This window comes from Calypte anna, chromosome 4B, assembly GCF_003957555.1.
Source record: "Calypte anna isolate BGI_N300 chromosome 4B, bCalAnn1_v1.p, whole genome shotgun sequence".
NCBI classification, from domain to species: domain Eukaryota; kingdom Metazoa; phylum Chordata; class Aves; order Apodiformes; family Trochilidae; genus Calypte; species Calypte anna.
The window spans coordinates 9745290-9758540 of record NC_044249.1 but is presented as its reverse complement, the minus strand read 5'-3'; the positions used below and the strand labels follow the sequence as shown (position 1 = coordinate 9758540).

Here is a 13251-nt window from a genome sequence, read left to right as displayed (position 1 = left end):
CATTGGCCAGCGGGGGGGGGGGGGGGGGGCAGTTTCCCAGCACGTGCAGGTGGTCCAGGGCGCAGGCGTAGTGGGATGGAATGGGGGCTAGGCGGAAGTGACGTTATCGGTAGGCGCCCAGCGGGAAAAATGGCGGCGCGGGTGGTGGGACTGACGGGCAGACCCTGGTGGCGCTTGGTGCCCGGTGCGTTCCCCGTTCCCCCGTTCCCCCGTTCCCCCTTCCCCTCCTTCCCCTCCTTCCCCTCCTTCCCCTCCTTCCCCTCCTTCCCCTCCTTCCCCTCCTTCCCCTCCTCACGGCGGTACCGGCCGCGGGGGTGCTGTTCCGTCAGGGCTGTTCCCTAAACCCTGCCGCTCTTCTCCTTGCAGCCGCGCTGTGGGAGCGGCCGCACCGCCTGCAGCACGTTGAGCTGCCCGGCAGCTCCGATCAGGTGAGGCCCCGAGCGCAGCCCCTCCCGTCCCGCTGCCCTCGGGCAGGAGCAGTGCCCGGAAACGCTTCGGTTCCTTCTCTGTGCCGCGCGGGCCACGGAGAATCCTGAATTCGGGCCTCGGGTGCCGGAACCCAGCGCTGAGGGTGTCAGCAGGTGCCGAAGTGAGGGACCCGCTGGTCAGTCACCCAACAGCTCCACTGCGGGCACCCGAACCCCCTGAGCAACCCGCGTGTGGAGCAAAGCCTTTGGCGAGAGAAACCCTTCACGCGGCCGCACGGGGTCTCGGGGTTCTGCCCTAAGAATGTGTTGCTCACTGCCAGCAGAAACTCCCAAGGATGCTCTGCCCACGTTCTACCCATGTCTGCGAAATACAAGTTTCTCCTTTCACTCGTGGCTGGTGGGGATTTGGTGCTGGGTGTGCTCTGAAACTCAAGGAGCTTTTCAGGGCTCAGGGAATATTTGGGAATGTCTGTGAGCTCAGAGGGGCTCCCTCCAGCCCTTGCTTTGAAATTATTTTCAAAAAAAATCTCGTTACTTATCACACAGAACAACTTCACGAGCAGCCTCTGTAGACAGTGCATTCTCAGTAAAGGATGTAAGTGCTGTCTTGTTAATTGCTTTAATCTGTTACATTGTTCTTAAGATGTAAAAAGCTGTGTAGCTGCTTGATGTCTTGTAGATTGCCAGGCACCAATCACTGTGCTGGAGAAACACAAAGTTACTGAAAAGTTACTTAATCATGCACTAAAGTCTTCCTTTGGTTTTGTGGCATGTTTGCCCCAAGGGACAAAAATAACAAACATTTCTTATTTTCTTATGAATCTTCTGTTCATAAATCTCTGGTTTCAGCCCATAACAATGGAGAACCCCTACAAAGATCCTCCTAAAAGATGTGTCTTATGTGGGATAAAAGTGGACTACAAGAATGTGCAGGTGAGTCTGCAAATTTCTGTCTTTAGATGAAGGTAATAGTTTCACTATTTTAAAATGTGTGTGTGGGAAACCCACGAGGATTGAGAATAATTAATTTGTATTCATTCATATGAGTGAACAATTGTGAATGAATGAATGGGTTTATAACATAAAAATGTGAGGAGATAGGGTCAAATCATGTAGTTGTGATAAACTGTTCAATCTCATAGCCCTTTGGCAAAGTTACAGCTTTGTTATTTGCCAAACAGAGTCCTCAATTCTAATTCCACTGTCAAGTAGCTTAAATGTTGTGGCATAAAAAATACTGCCTAACTCCCAGCTATTATTTTTCCCATCCTCAGGCAGAACTGAGCTTTGTAAAAGCAGATTAAAAACAAACAAAACCCAGAATGCAAGTTGTAAAATGAACTAAAGCTCTATAAAAGGAGTTCTTAAGCTGACTTTGGATTTCTTCCTTTTAAGTAGCTTCTTTCCCAGTTTGTTTCTCCACACACTGGCCGCATTTATGGCAGGCATATAACAGGTATGTGAAGCATTCAGTTAAGTAACTTACTAGTTAATGTAAATCAATGTTTTAGTGAGTCTGAGTAACTGTGTATTGGATGTCTTTTTAAAATTAACTACTTCCAACTCTAGACATGTTGTAATAAAACTCCCCTGACTTAGTAGCCTTCATCAAGGAGTGAAAGTGTCCCTTGGTTATATTTATTTTGCCTTTAACAGTATAAACACACATGCCATTTTTTAGGAAGACTTACACAAAAAGCTAGGGAGAATAAACGTTTCATCCTTAAAACTCTTGGTTTGGTTACTGTTAATTTAAGAAACTGAAAACGATTCCTTTTGTTAGGCTTGTGCAACAAGAAGCAGAAAGAAGTTTCAAAAGCCATTAAAAGAGCTCATGTATTGGGTGAGTGACTGATTTTGAGTGTGGCCAAGTCAAACCTATATTTCTATTAAGAAAACCTCCATCTTCTCTTTTTACAGGATTCATGCCCGTTTTGTACAAGAACCCAGTATTTCTCACAGACCCCAAGATCTGCAATATCAAATATCCAGATTAATACACTATAAAGAAATAAACAGTTAAAAGTTTTCATGTTTATATTTTTGTTTACTGGAAATATGGTTGGCTAACATCCCTGGCTGTAAGGTGAATGCCAGCTGCTTTTCTATGAAGTGTCAGTTTTGCAGAATGTTTTGTCTGAAGGAGGCATGAAAGATGAAAGCAGGAATGGAACCTGGCAGCTCTATGGTCACTTCCTCTGCCCACAGGGCTTGCCAGGTTCAGGTGGCTGCTTTTTTCCTTGCTTGGTGGGAAGGGTGGGGGTGAAATGAACAAGTAGTGCATTCCTAAGAAAAAAGTTCAGTACCTAAATTGTTAGTTTAGTGCAGACAACTAATTAAGGATATTACATCTGTTCATTTGATGTTCTTTGCCTCGGCTTCTGCTGAAGGAAGGGTAGTACTGCTGCTTCAACAGCAGCTTTATCTTGGATTACTCTGCATAGTCTTTAAAACCTGAGATAGAGAATACAGACCTAACTGAAAGGCAAGATGGGGGACTGTTATCTGGACTTGTCTTTATGGCAAGCAGGATTCATGCACTGAAGGCATAAAAACAACAATAAAAAAAGCCCAAACCAAACAAATTATAGCAAAACAAACCTGTATGTTTTGCAAAAATGCACTATGTTACTTTCATCCCTGCAGTGCTGTGAAGTGAGCTGTCACTCAGATATGCTGGCAGTAGCTTTTGGTGCAGTCATCTGGACAAATCGTTAACAGATCAGAAAGTAGGAGAGTGTGGGTATTCATTTGTGTCTCTATTTTTTTCAAAGACATCCTCATCTGTTTCAGTGCTACTCAACATGAACTTCCTTTCCTGGTCACTGTCCTCTTGGTCTTGAAGTAATTTTTGGTGAAGCTGCAGTGATCTGGATTTCTTGAATGACTTTGATGCTGTTGTGGTCCCTCTGACTTTCCGCTTGGTTAGGCGTCTGGTTTCAGTTTCAGTGAAGTCTCTGTCCTCTGCCATCAGAGTCAGTTTGTCCATGACATTTATGTTATGGTCAATGTTACAGCAGTTCTTGGATATCTGATGGCCTTTGACAGAAACTATACATGTCTGAAGTCCAGAATTGGGGAAGAATGTTTGCAGTGCCTGACAAAGGAGAACATTCTCCTTTGGATGTCCTGGGTGGTCTCTGTCTTCTGGAAAACAACAACAACAACAAAGCTGTTGTTTCAACCTATTGGTTTCAACTTTGGAACCCTTATGAAAGACTGGCATTACATTTCTTTAACTTACCTGAACAACTCTGTTGCTTTTTCCTCTTTATTTCTTCTTTTAATTGGCTCACCTCTGCTAAGAGTTTCTCTACAGATCGTTCACTGACTTCTACTGTAGAGCATATTTTCTGCAAGGAAAAAGAAGTATTTAATGTAATTAACAAGTTATCCACAGAAGCAGGCTTTAACCTTGCTGGAAAATCTGTAAAGATACTTAAGATTTTAAGCTGGATACAAAGTAGTAAAAAGCTTAAGGAATAAGCTTGAGATGGATTTTAGAGATAACAAACCTTGTGTTGAATGAGGTGCAAGATGTTTTTATTTGTTCCCATCTAAACAAAGGAGAACAAACTACAGATAGTACTCCTTCAAAAGAATCCTCACATAAGAATTTATTAGTGGACTTGAGGGTTTATCAGTGTACTCATGACGAAATGGAAACTTAGGTCTCCAGCTTTGGATATTAATAGTCTTGTAGCAGTTGAATAGTCTTCAACTACTAATTCTAAATGGAACTCCCTGATCTTTCAGTATGCTCTTTGTTTCTCAGTGAGTGCAAGACAGTCTATCCACTGCTTGACCTGGTTCTGAAGTGCTGCTGAAAGTGACTGTATCACCAGGCATGCTTGACTTACCTTCAGTTCCTCCTGCAAGGTGGCATACATCTCATTTATCTTATGAACCTCTTGTAAGGATCCATCTTCATGAAAGAATTCTGACCTGGGGACCATGAATATAATGGTATCATTGCAAGATAACTATCCCAGTGCTTAATTAGGGGGAGCTCTAATGAACAAAGCAGCATTCAGAGCTTTAACACTTCATGCTTATATTGAGACAGACAGCAGCCCTTACAACAAACTATGGGACTGAACTAAATTCCAAGTACCTTGGAAAGGGATTTCAGGAAACAACAAGCAGGGGAGCATTTGCAAAGGACTTAAATACTTTTGTAGAAAGATAACTATATTAACTGAAAGCTATAGTTGTCAGTAAATACAGCAGATACTGTACCTGTGCTGTCTTACTGCTCTCACAAAACTAGAAGATATGCAGGAACTAGACACTGTTCTGTAACCTTGCTGTTCTGCCATACCCAAGTTGGTTACCACCAAAGGAACTTTCTGGAAAAGACTTAAAAAGCAGGAGTATGACAACATTATTTATTTACATCTAAATGCCTCTGATAGTTAAATGCTCTTGATCCTTGAGTATCCCATGTGGAGGTTTCCAAGACATTCTTGCTAAATTAGTTACATCACACATAGATGGCTCCTTGTGGCTACAGGCAAACTGCAAGAGCAACAAGACTGAACTGTGCCTCTAGTTTGTTTTTTTTTTTCCCTGTTTGAGTCATACAATAAGGCAATACTTTCTTGATAAGCCTAGCCTATAGGCAGCATGTTTCTGAAGACAAGCAAAGGTACCACCCATTTAGAATCAGAATGGTTTGGGTTGGAAAGGACCTTAAAGCTCATCCAGTTCCAACCCCCTGCATGGGCAGGGACACCTCCCACCAGACCAAGTTGCTCCAAGCCCCATCCAACCTGGCCTCAGACACTGCCAGGGAGAGGGCATCCACAACTCCTCTTGGCAACCTGTGCCAGTGCCTCACCACCCTCAAATTAAAGAATTTCTTCCTAATGTCCAACCTAAATCTCCCCTCTTTGAGTTTTAAACCATTTCCCCTTGTCCTGTCACTACACACCCGTGTCAAAAGCCCTACCTCAGCTTTCTTGTAGCCCCTTCAGATATTAGAAGGTTGCTATAAGGTCACCTAATTTTAAATATTTTAATGATATGTGAAAATGAACACCATGCATATTTCAAATCCTATACACAAACCCAAACTGATCAAGAACAGCTTATATGCATAAATGAACTGACAGTGTCTGTCTGTTGACACTGGCACTACAGAAGTTCTAAAGGCAAATTCCTCAACTGAACTCCAGGGCAAGATTTCAACTGGACTCTAGCAATGTAAGGAATCATCTTACTTGGGGTGCAACTTTCAAGGATGAAGTAAACAATGTTAACAGTAATTCACTTGCAAGGAAGAAAAAAAGGAAACTGTTCAAAGTTACAGCACATGCTATGCTACTGCTTGTTAAAACTTGAGAACAAACCACTTACCCTTCTTGTGGCCGATGTAAAGCATGTTCCAGTCTGTAAGTAGAACAACTTTCTGTCATCACACTAGATGTTAACAGAAGAAATACAAGTCCCTGGTTGGATAGGTGAGACTGTAAATTCTTGTGAAGAAGTCTCTCCCGGAATGTCATGGTCTGGTCTGTGTTACGTCTGAATTTGTACCATCCTATTACACTCTGCAGGAAGAAGAAAATTCATTATTACTGTGCCAGACTGAAGCAGACTGCATTGTCTGGTGATGTGCACATAGTCAATCAGTTAGCCTGCAACCTCTTTCCTCTTTTCCAGCTTCTACTTTGCCCTTGTGCAACCTTTTTCTGTAGAGATGACAATCTTTTTGTCAAGTGGTGCTTAACCACCTGAATGAGTTGCCCTCAACTGATCTTAAGCTAGAAAGCAGTAGAATCCCTTTGGGATATCTGAACTGCTCACCTGAGAAATGAATGAGAAAAAATAAAGTTTTGATGCAGGCAAACCCTATCCAAAACCTTAACTTCCTTCATGAGGAAAAGATGATGCAGCAATGTGAGTGTCTAGATACTGGATTGAAAAAAAGATAAGAGGAAAAAACACCAACTTAAGATGTATACAGAATACCCCCCCAAAATCTAAGCAAGCTCCTTGACATGGATTAAGTTTGAAAATAAAATACCTTCTTGCAGCCTGACAGTATTTTCTTCAGGGCAGGTTCATTCAGTTCTCCTGCAGAATTATAGAAGCTAGAAGAAAATTAGGACAATTAAGAGAAAAAAAAATGCTACTACAGAAACAATCACTTTAATACCTTTTTTCTTTTCTGGTAGCCCTAAAGATATGCTGACACAGCTTCTCTGCTAGGACAGTGCAGTTAGTTTCATTACTAGTAGGGGGTCTTGTAAAGTTCAGATGCTCCTTGTGGCATCAGTAGACACAAGTTAAAGGTAGCATCTATGTTCTCTCAACTACCAAACAGTAGTGTTAGGGATTGTTACCATTAGTAGCTTGCTTAGCATCAGCAGCTAAATTGCTGAAACCTCTGGCCATAAGCTGTGAACTTTCCCTTATGTATGTTGAATTTATGTTCAATTTTTACCTAGTCAAGTAAAAGCAGGCCCCAGAGATCGTTCCAGCCAGAAGCTGGAACCATCAACAGGAAACTGCAACCTTAAAGACAAGAAAAATGGCCCACCTAGAGACAATGGAGGGACCCAATAAAGATAAGACCCCAGACCCCAACATTACTGTTGGTTTGAACTGATGTGTGAGGGGTGGGAAACTTACACTGCAAGGGTATAATTGACTAGGGAGTTCTTTGTTCAGAGTCCCTCTGTGGAGGCATCCAACTCAATCTGTATCTACTGCTGTACCACTTAATTAGTTTATAAGACTTCATACCAGAGGCTCTGATTTGGGAAAGTTAGGGTGAAACCTGAGGGTAAGAGAAGCACTTGAGAGTGAGAATGGGTATGTGAAAGAAGTCAAAAGGGGCATCTGTGGACCCACTGAAGTCTCCTGCTCTGAACAGACTCTGGTCCTGGCAAGGACTCAGCTGGTGTGTGTGCTGGACCTAGGAAGCTCCATGTGTGCTCAAGTAACTACTCCCTTTACAATAAGATGCCTTTAATTTGATATGAAATGCCTGCCTAATGACATCTGAGTTGATTAATTTTTAGAAAGATTTGAGAAGAAAATTGTGTTGCTATTCTCCCCTTACAGGAGTGTAAACCTGCACAGCTGTGTTCTAATCTATGATGGAACTCTAAATACTTGTCCTTGAAACTACTCCTGCCATGGGGCTAACAAGTCCTTCTTTTTCTGACACACTCAGCAGCTTATAGCTGATGCTACCTTTTAGTTTCTTGTTTGTTGTTTTTCTTTCCTTTAAAGGGTGAAGGACTAGGAAATGTGCTTTTAGAAAAGCTATGCTTTTTTTTTTTTTGCTTTTTTTTTTTTTCAGTGTGTTGACATTATTCTGTAGTTTATTTGTAATGATAGCTCACCAGAAGGTAGTGTATGCCACTCCTCTGTTTTTATATGCATAGACAAACACCAAAAAAAAGGACACAAAGAACCCAAATACCCAAGTATTTTGGATCTGTAATTCCAAGGGGTTCATAAGGCTACTGTAGTTAACAGCTGGGTGATTTTCTCAGTAATGTAATATAAGTTCAACTCTTGAAGAGTTCAAGTCAAGAGTTAATTTTAACTTTTAACTATCTCTTAATATTCTTACCTGAACAACTGGTAGCACGGAATATGCTTCTGTATATCTGGAAAGAGAAGGTAATATTACTCTGGATTCATCAGTTCAAGATGTATATTCTCCTGTGTGCTATGATCAAAATTAAGCTGACAGAAGAACCAGGAAAGAATTCTACATAAAACTTCTTAAAATAAAATCCATTAACTTGAAATTAGATAAGCTTGAGAAATATTTTAAAATATTTTAATTAGTTTTCAAAATATAAAGGGGAACACCTACATGAACTGAATTTTTAATGCATTTTTCTGTTCTATCAAATGGAAAATCATATCAGGCACTTTATTTTTCCCTCCCTTCTATCAAGAACAGGAGTAGCATGTAAAATGAAAGATTTCACTTGAATTACTCTGCAACAAGGCATGGGTGCTGTCAGTAAGTAAGATGAGGCTAGAGAACAGGATTAAAATGGAGGAATGAGGCAGAATAAGGAGAACTGGAAGACTGACTACCAGAAAAAAATGGTAAGTGATCCAATAGTGTTCTAAATTCTTTATCTGAATAGCCCAGTACTTTCATTTTCACAAGTTAACTGAAAAAAAAAAAATCAACCCAGACTGTGGAGCAAACAACTGCCCATGAGGATGTGATGATAGGACTCCAGGTAATGTGATCAAAAAATTCACCACGTTTTTGGTTCAGCTGTGAGCTGTTACACTTCAACTGTGGCTCACACTAAAACTAGAAAATTTGATGCAATTTTTCCCCACTATATTTTCAGAAAATCTGGAAAGAAGGTATCTACTGGATTGCCCTGTTCTCTTTTATTTTGTACAGCTGCATTTGTGCATGTACACATACCGTAAAATTGTAATCTTTTTTTAGCAATTAAAATGTTACAAAATAACCCATATGTTTTGGGGTTTTTTTGTCAACATGGACCCCACCATCTGGATGCTTTGATCTTGCTGTAAGGTGTTTGCTACCCTTGTTCAAAACTGTACAGCAGTTGTATATTGCCTGAAGTCAAGCATGGTATTAAAAATGTGGACACACACTAACCGATTGTATAGACAACTTCAACATCATCCATTTGTGAGTCAGTGATGCTGTTCTTGGCTTCTCCCTTCACATCTCCAAGGAGAAATCCTTCCTTTTCAGGGGGAGAGAAACAGAAAGCCCACATGAACAGCAGCACCGAAAAGGACTTCTGTGTCATGTTAACAGGGTAAATGCCATCTTCAGAAGAAGGGAAAAAAGGCTGTCAAATGAATTATTTTGTTGGTTTTGTGTTTGTTTGTTTTGTTTTTGTTTTTGTTTTTGTTTTTTTTAAAGAAAGAAGCCACAAAGTAGGTTCTCAGTCGTTTTTCCTTACCTGACCATATGTAAGTAAAACAACCAACCAACCGAAGGACAAAACCAAAACAATAAGTCGGGATGTGTACTCAGCTGCTTTCCATTCCCCGTTTTCCCCTCATCCCCTGGCCCAGGCTCAGACCCAGGCCTGAGCGGCATTCCTGCCCGCCTGGCAGACCCCAGGCGCTGGGCACCCCATCCCTCCTGGTTTTAAAACCCACACCCGGCACCAGCCAGCAGGGAAAGCGCCCGGCCCCGAGCGGCAACGCGGGGAGGCCCCGAGCGGCTGCGGGGCGGGCAGCTGCGGACGCGCGTGGTGGCGACTCGGGAGGCCCCTGGCGGGTTCCGCCATAGCGCCCGCTCCTCCGCTCCCCACGCCCCCTCCCCGCCCCTCCCGGCGGCGGAGCCCCCGGCACCCACCGTGTCCGAGTCGGTGCTGAGGTGCTGGAAGGCGAGGGCGCCGAAGACGAAGCCGGAGAGTAAGGCCGAAGTACTCTCACCTTCCATGCCCCCGACTATGGCGCGCCGGGCCGGGCCGCGGCGGGAGCCCCCAGCGGCCGCCGGCAGCAGGGCAGGACCCGGTCCCGGCCCCGGTCCCCTCCCTGGGGCAGCGGGGGACAGAGGAGGACGGGTGCGGGCCCGGGCTCTCCTCAGCCGCCCGCCCTCCCAGCACGGCGCCAGGGCCTCGCCTCCTCTGCGGCTGCTGCCCTCCTTCCTCCCGCCTCCGGCCCGGCAGGAACGGCCCTTGTCTGAGCTCTTCACTCGGTGTGGAAAAAACATTCGACACACAAAGGCGAAATACTTCATAGAATCGTGGAATGGTTTGGGTTGGAAGGGACATTAAAGATCATCCAGTTCCAACCCCCTGCATGGGCAGGGACACCTCCCACCAGCCCAGGTTGCTCAAGGCCCCATCCAACCTGACCTGAGACACTGCCAGGGATGGAGCAGTCACAGTTTCTCTGGGCAGTCTGTGCCAGGGTCTCACCACCCTCACAGGGAAGAATTCCTTCCTAATGTCCAACCTAAATCTCCCCTTTCCTAATGTCCAACCTAAATATCCCCTCCTCAAGTTTTAAACCATTTCCCCTTCTCCACTTGCTAAACACTCCTGTAAAAAAAAGCTTCCTTTCTTTCTCAAATAGAGATATGTGACAAGTGGTGCTCCCCAAAGTTCACTGCTAGGACCAGTGCTGTTTAACATCTTTGTCAGTGACATGGACAGTGGAATAGAGCGCACCCTCAGCAAGTTTGCTGATGACACCAAAGTGTGTGGTGAAGTCACCAGGCTGGAGGGGAGGGATGCCATCCAGAGGGACCTGGACAGGATGGAGAGGTGGGGTTGTGCAAACTGCATAAAGATCAACAAGGCCGAGTGCAAGGTTCTGCACCTGTCTGTCAGGACAATCCCATGCATCAGTACGGGTTGGGAGGAGAAAGGACTGGGGGCACCCTGAGGACAAGGACTTGGGGGTGGTGGTGGAGCAGAAGCACATGAGCCACCAATGTGCACCTGCAGCCCAGAAAGCCAACTGTGTCCTGGGCTGCATCAAAAGAAGCAGAGACAGCGGTCGAGGGAGGGGATTCTCCTCCTCTGCTCTGCTCTGCTCTTGTGAGAGCCCACCTGGAGTACTGTGTCCAGTTCTGGAGTCCCCAACACAGGAAGGCCATGGAGCTCCTGGACCATGCCCAGAGGAGAGCCACAAAAATGCTCAGAGGGCTGGAGCACCTGCCCTGTGAAGCCAGGCTGAGGGAGCTGGGGTTGTTCAGCCTGGAGAAGAGGAGGCTCTTATGTGACCTTATAGCAGGTTTGTGATTTGCTTTATTCCAGTTCTGTGCAGAAGATGGTGCCAGGCAGTAACTTCCAAAGATAGCACACCTGTCAGGAAATAGGGTGTTTTATATGAATTAGCAACAATACACAAACTACATGATTGGTTAATAATGATTCGTTCACCACTTCTAACTATCTACATGCATCTAAGCTCACGTTTAAAAATATTTAGGGAGGTTACCTGATTAGCAGGCTTGTCATTCACAAGTGGGTGTGTATTTTAGTATTATAATCACCTAGGGTTACTATAGGCTATGCTTTTGTCATTACTTTATTTCAAAATCATGTGTGTATTTCTAACCTGGCAGCCATAAAACCGCTAAGAAGAAATTTACAGCTTTTTAATTTCAGGATTCTCTGTGCTGGTTTTGTTTGATAGCAGGCACTTTCTAAGGAATCAGGGAGGTCCTCATCCTCTATCAACCATAAAAGCCTGCTCAGTTTGCAGTCTTTGTAACTCTAAACCCTTTTCTTTCTGCATCACAGGCTGAAAGTCAGGATATGTGCTTTTAGGAGCACTTGATTAATCTGTACTAAGATTTAGTAAAGCATCAAACCAGAACTTAAGACAAGCTGCCTGGCCCACATCACCCATCTGGGAGTGTGGGTGAAGAGGGCTGCATTCATGTCTTCAAAGTGGGAGGATTGTGTGATACACATACAGATAATTTGTATGAGCTGTGTACTTACTGTAAAAAAAAATGAACTGATAGAAGATTGACCATGATTGAGAGTCATGAAGCCTACTGTCATTTGCTTCAGGTAAGAATGCCTTTTGTTAAGATGTAAGGGATATATTATTTCAACATATGAAGCACAACCTGGCTGAAGTTCATGTGTCAGTGCCCTTTTGTACAGGTATCTAATAAGGATATATGATGTCCTATCTGTTATTCTTATAAGAGAGATAGTACAAGAAAGGCAGACTGGGATTGGTTGCAAACTCTCCTTGATGACATCTCCCAGGCATCTTTTCACAGAAATCCCAGAAAGTAAGGAGTTGGAAGGGGCCTCAGAAGATCATCGAGTGACCCCCCTGCCAGAGCAGGGTCACCTACAGCAGGTCACACAGGAACAAGTCCAGGAGGGTTTTTGAATGTCTCCAGAGAAGGAGACTCCACAACCTCCCTGAGCAGTCTGTGCCAGTGCTCTGTCACCCTCATAGTGAAAAAATTTTTCCTTTTACGTATTTGGAACCTACTATGCTGCATCTTGTACCCATTGCCCCTTGTCCTGTCACTGGACATCACTGAGCAGAGCCTGGCTCCATCCTCCTGGCACTCACGTATTTATAGACATTAATGAGGTCACCCCTCATTCTCCTCCAAGCTGCAGAGTCCCAGCTCCCTCAGCCTTTCCTCATAAGGGAGATTCCCTCCCTTCATCATCTTTTTATCTCTATATATGCACCTTTTTGAAAGATGCCTGCTGAATAACCACTCATAGGCAGGAAAAGGCTGTTTATACCTAATCTAACCCTTCCATGTACATTGCTACAGATAGGCAGAGGCCAGTGCTGTGTTTTCTTCTCCTTATGGTGAAAAAATAAATGGGTCATAATTCCAGTTTCCTCAGGCAATTGCAAAACATTGCCTAATAATCAGAAATTAGTAGAATGACTTCAAGGGTCAAGAGCCAAGAATAGGCAGCTGACACCTACTCCTTCTTATGTTCCCCAAGGCCAAGAATATATTGTTTCTAATTAATTTCTTATGCTTTCTGGTACATCCTTGAGACTGGTTAAATTAAAGAGATCTTTGCTCTTGATTTCCTCCTGTGTCACCAGCATCCCTTTGGATTTTGTTCTTCCAAACAAACAGTTTTGCACATTCAGTGTCTTGTGACTTTTGCAGTGACCCTATCACTTGCTCTGTCTTTTTTTTGGAAGGTGGTGGGGAAGAACTACAGCATCTCTCTGTGCTCCTGGTGCAGTGGAGAATATGTCTTTTCAAGGGTTAGACAGGCAATACAAATGATAAGGTCTCACAGGATGAAAAATAATTCTCTCTTACGCAGAAGAGGAAACCATTTCTTCCTCCCCCCAGGGTATAGAAGTCTGTGCTTTTAAGCAACAATCC

General features: G+C 43.8%; 2 protein-coding genes across 5 annotated transcripts; one reads left to right on the top strand and one right to left on the bottom strand.

Moving 5' to 3' along the window:
• Positions 1 to 103: 103 nt before the first annotated feature.
• MRPS18C (mitochondrial ribosomal protein S18C) lies at positions 104 to 2466 on the top strand. Its single transcript, XM_030450822.1, has 6 exons — positions 104 to 184; positions 367 to 428; positions 1278 to 1361; positions 1827 to 1884; positions 2212 to 2271; positions 2349 to 2466. Exons 1-6 carry the CDS (start codon positions 130 to 132, stop codon positions 2423 to 2425), a joined length of 396 nt encoding a protein of 131 aa, XP_030306682.1. The 5' UTR covers positions 104 to 129; the 3' UTR covers positions 2426 to 2466.
• On the bottom strand, positions 2222 to 9899 carry ABRAXAS1 (abraxas 1, BRCA1 A complex subunit). Of its 4 annotated transcripts, none has more exons than XM_030450819.1 (9): positions 9840 to 9899; positions 9046 to 9136; positions 8017 to 8053; positions 6457 to 6523; positions 5787 to 5980; positions 4668 to 4787; positions 4289 to 4373; positions 3673 to 3781; positions 2417 to 3575 (listed from the first exon to the last, which is right to left on the bottom strand). In XM_030450819.1, the coding sequence occupies exons 2-9, from the start codon at positions 9074 to 9076 to the stop codon at positions 3151 to 3153; spliced, it is 1068 nt and encodes a 355-aa protein (XP_030306679.1). In that variant the 5' UTR covers positions 9077 to 9136; positions 9840 to 9899; the 3' UTR covers positions 2417 to 3150. The 4 variants fall into 4 exon arrangements, with proteins under 4 accessions (XP_030306681.1, XP_030306679.1, XP_030306678.1 ...); XM_030450818.1 differs by having other exon boundaries at positions 9760 to 9894; XM_030450820.1 differs by lacking the exon at positions 9840 to 9899 and adding an exon at positions 9760 to 9808 and having other exon boundaries at positions 9046 to 9132.
• Positions 9900 to 13251: the final 3352 nt, after the last annotated feature.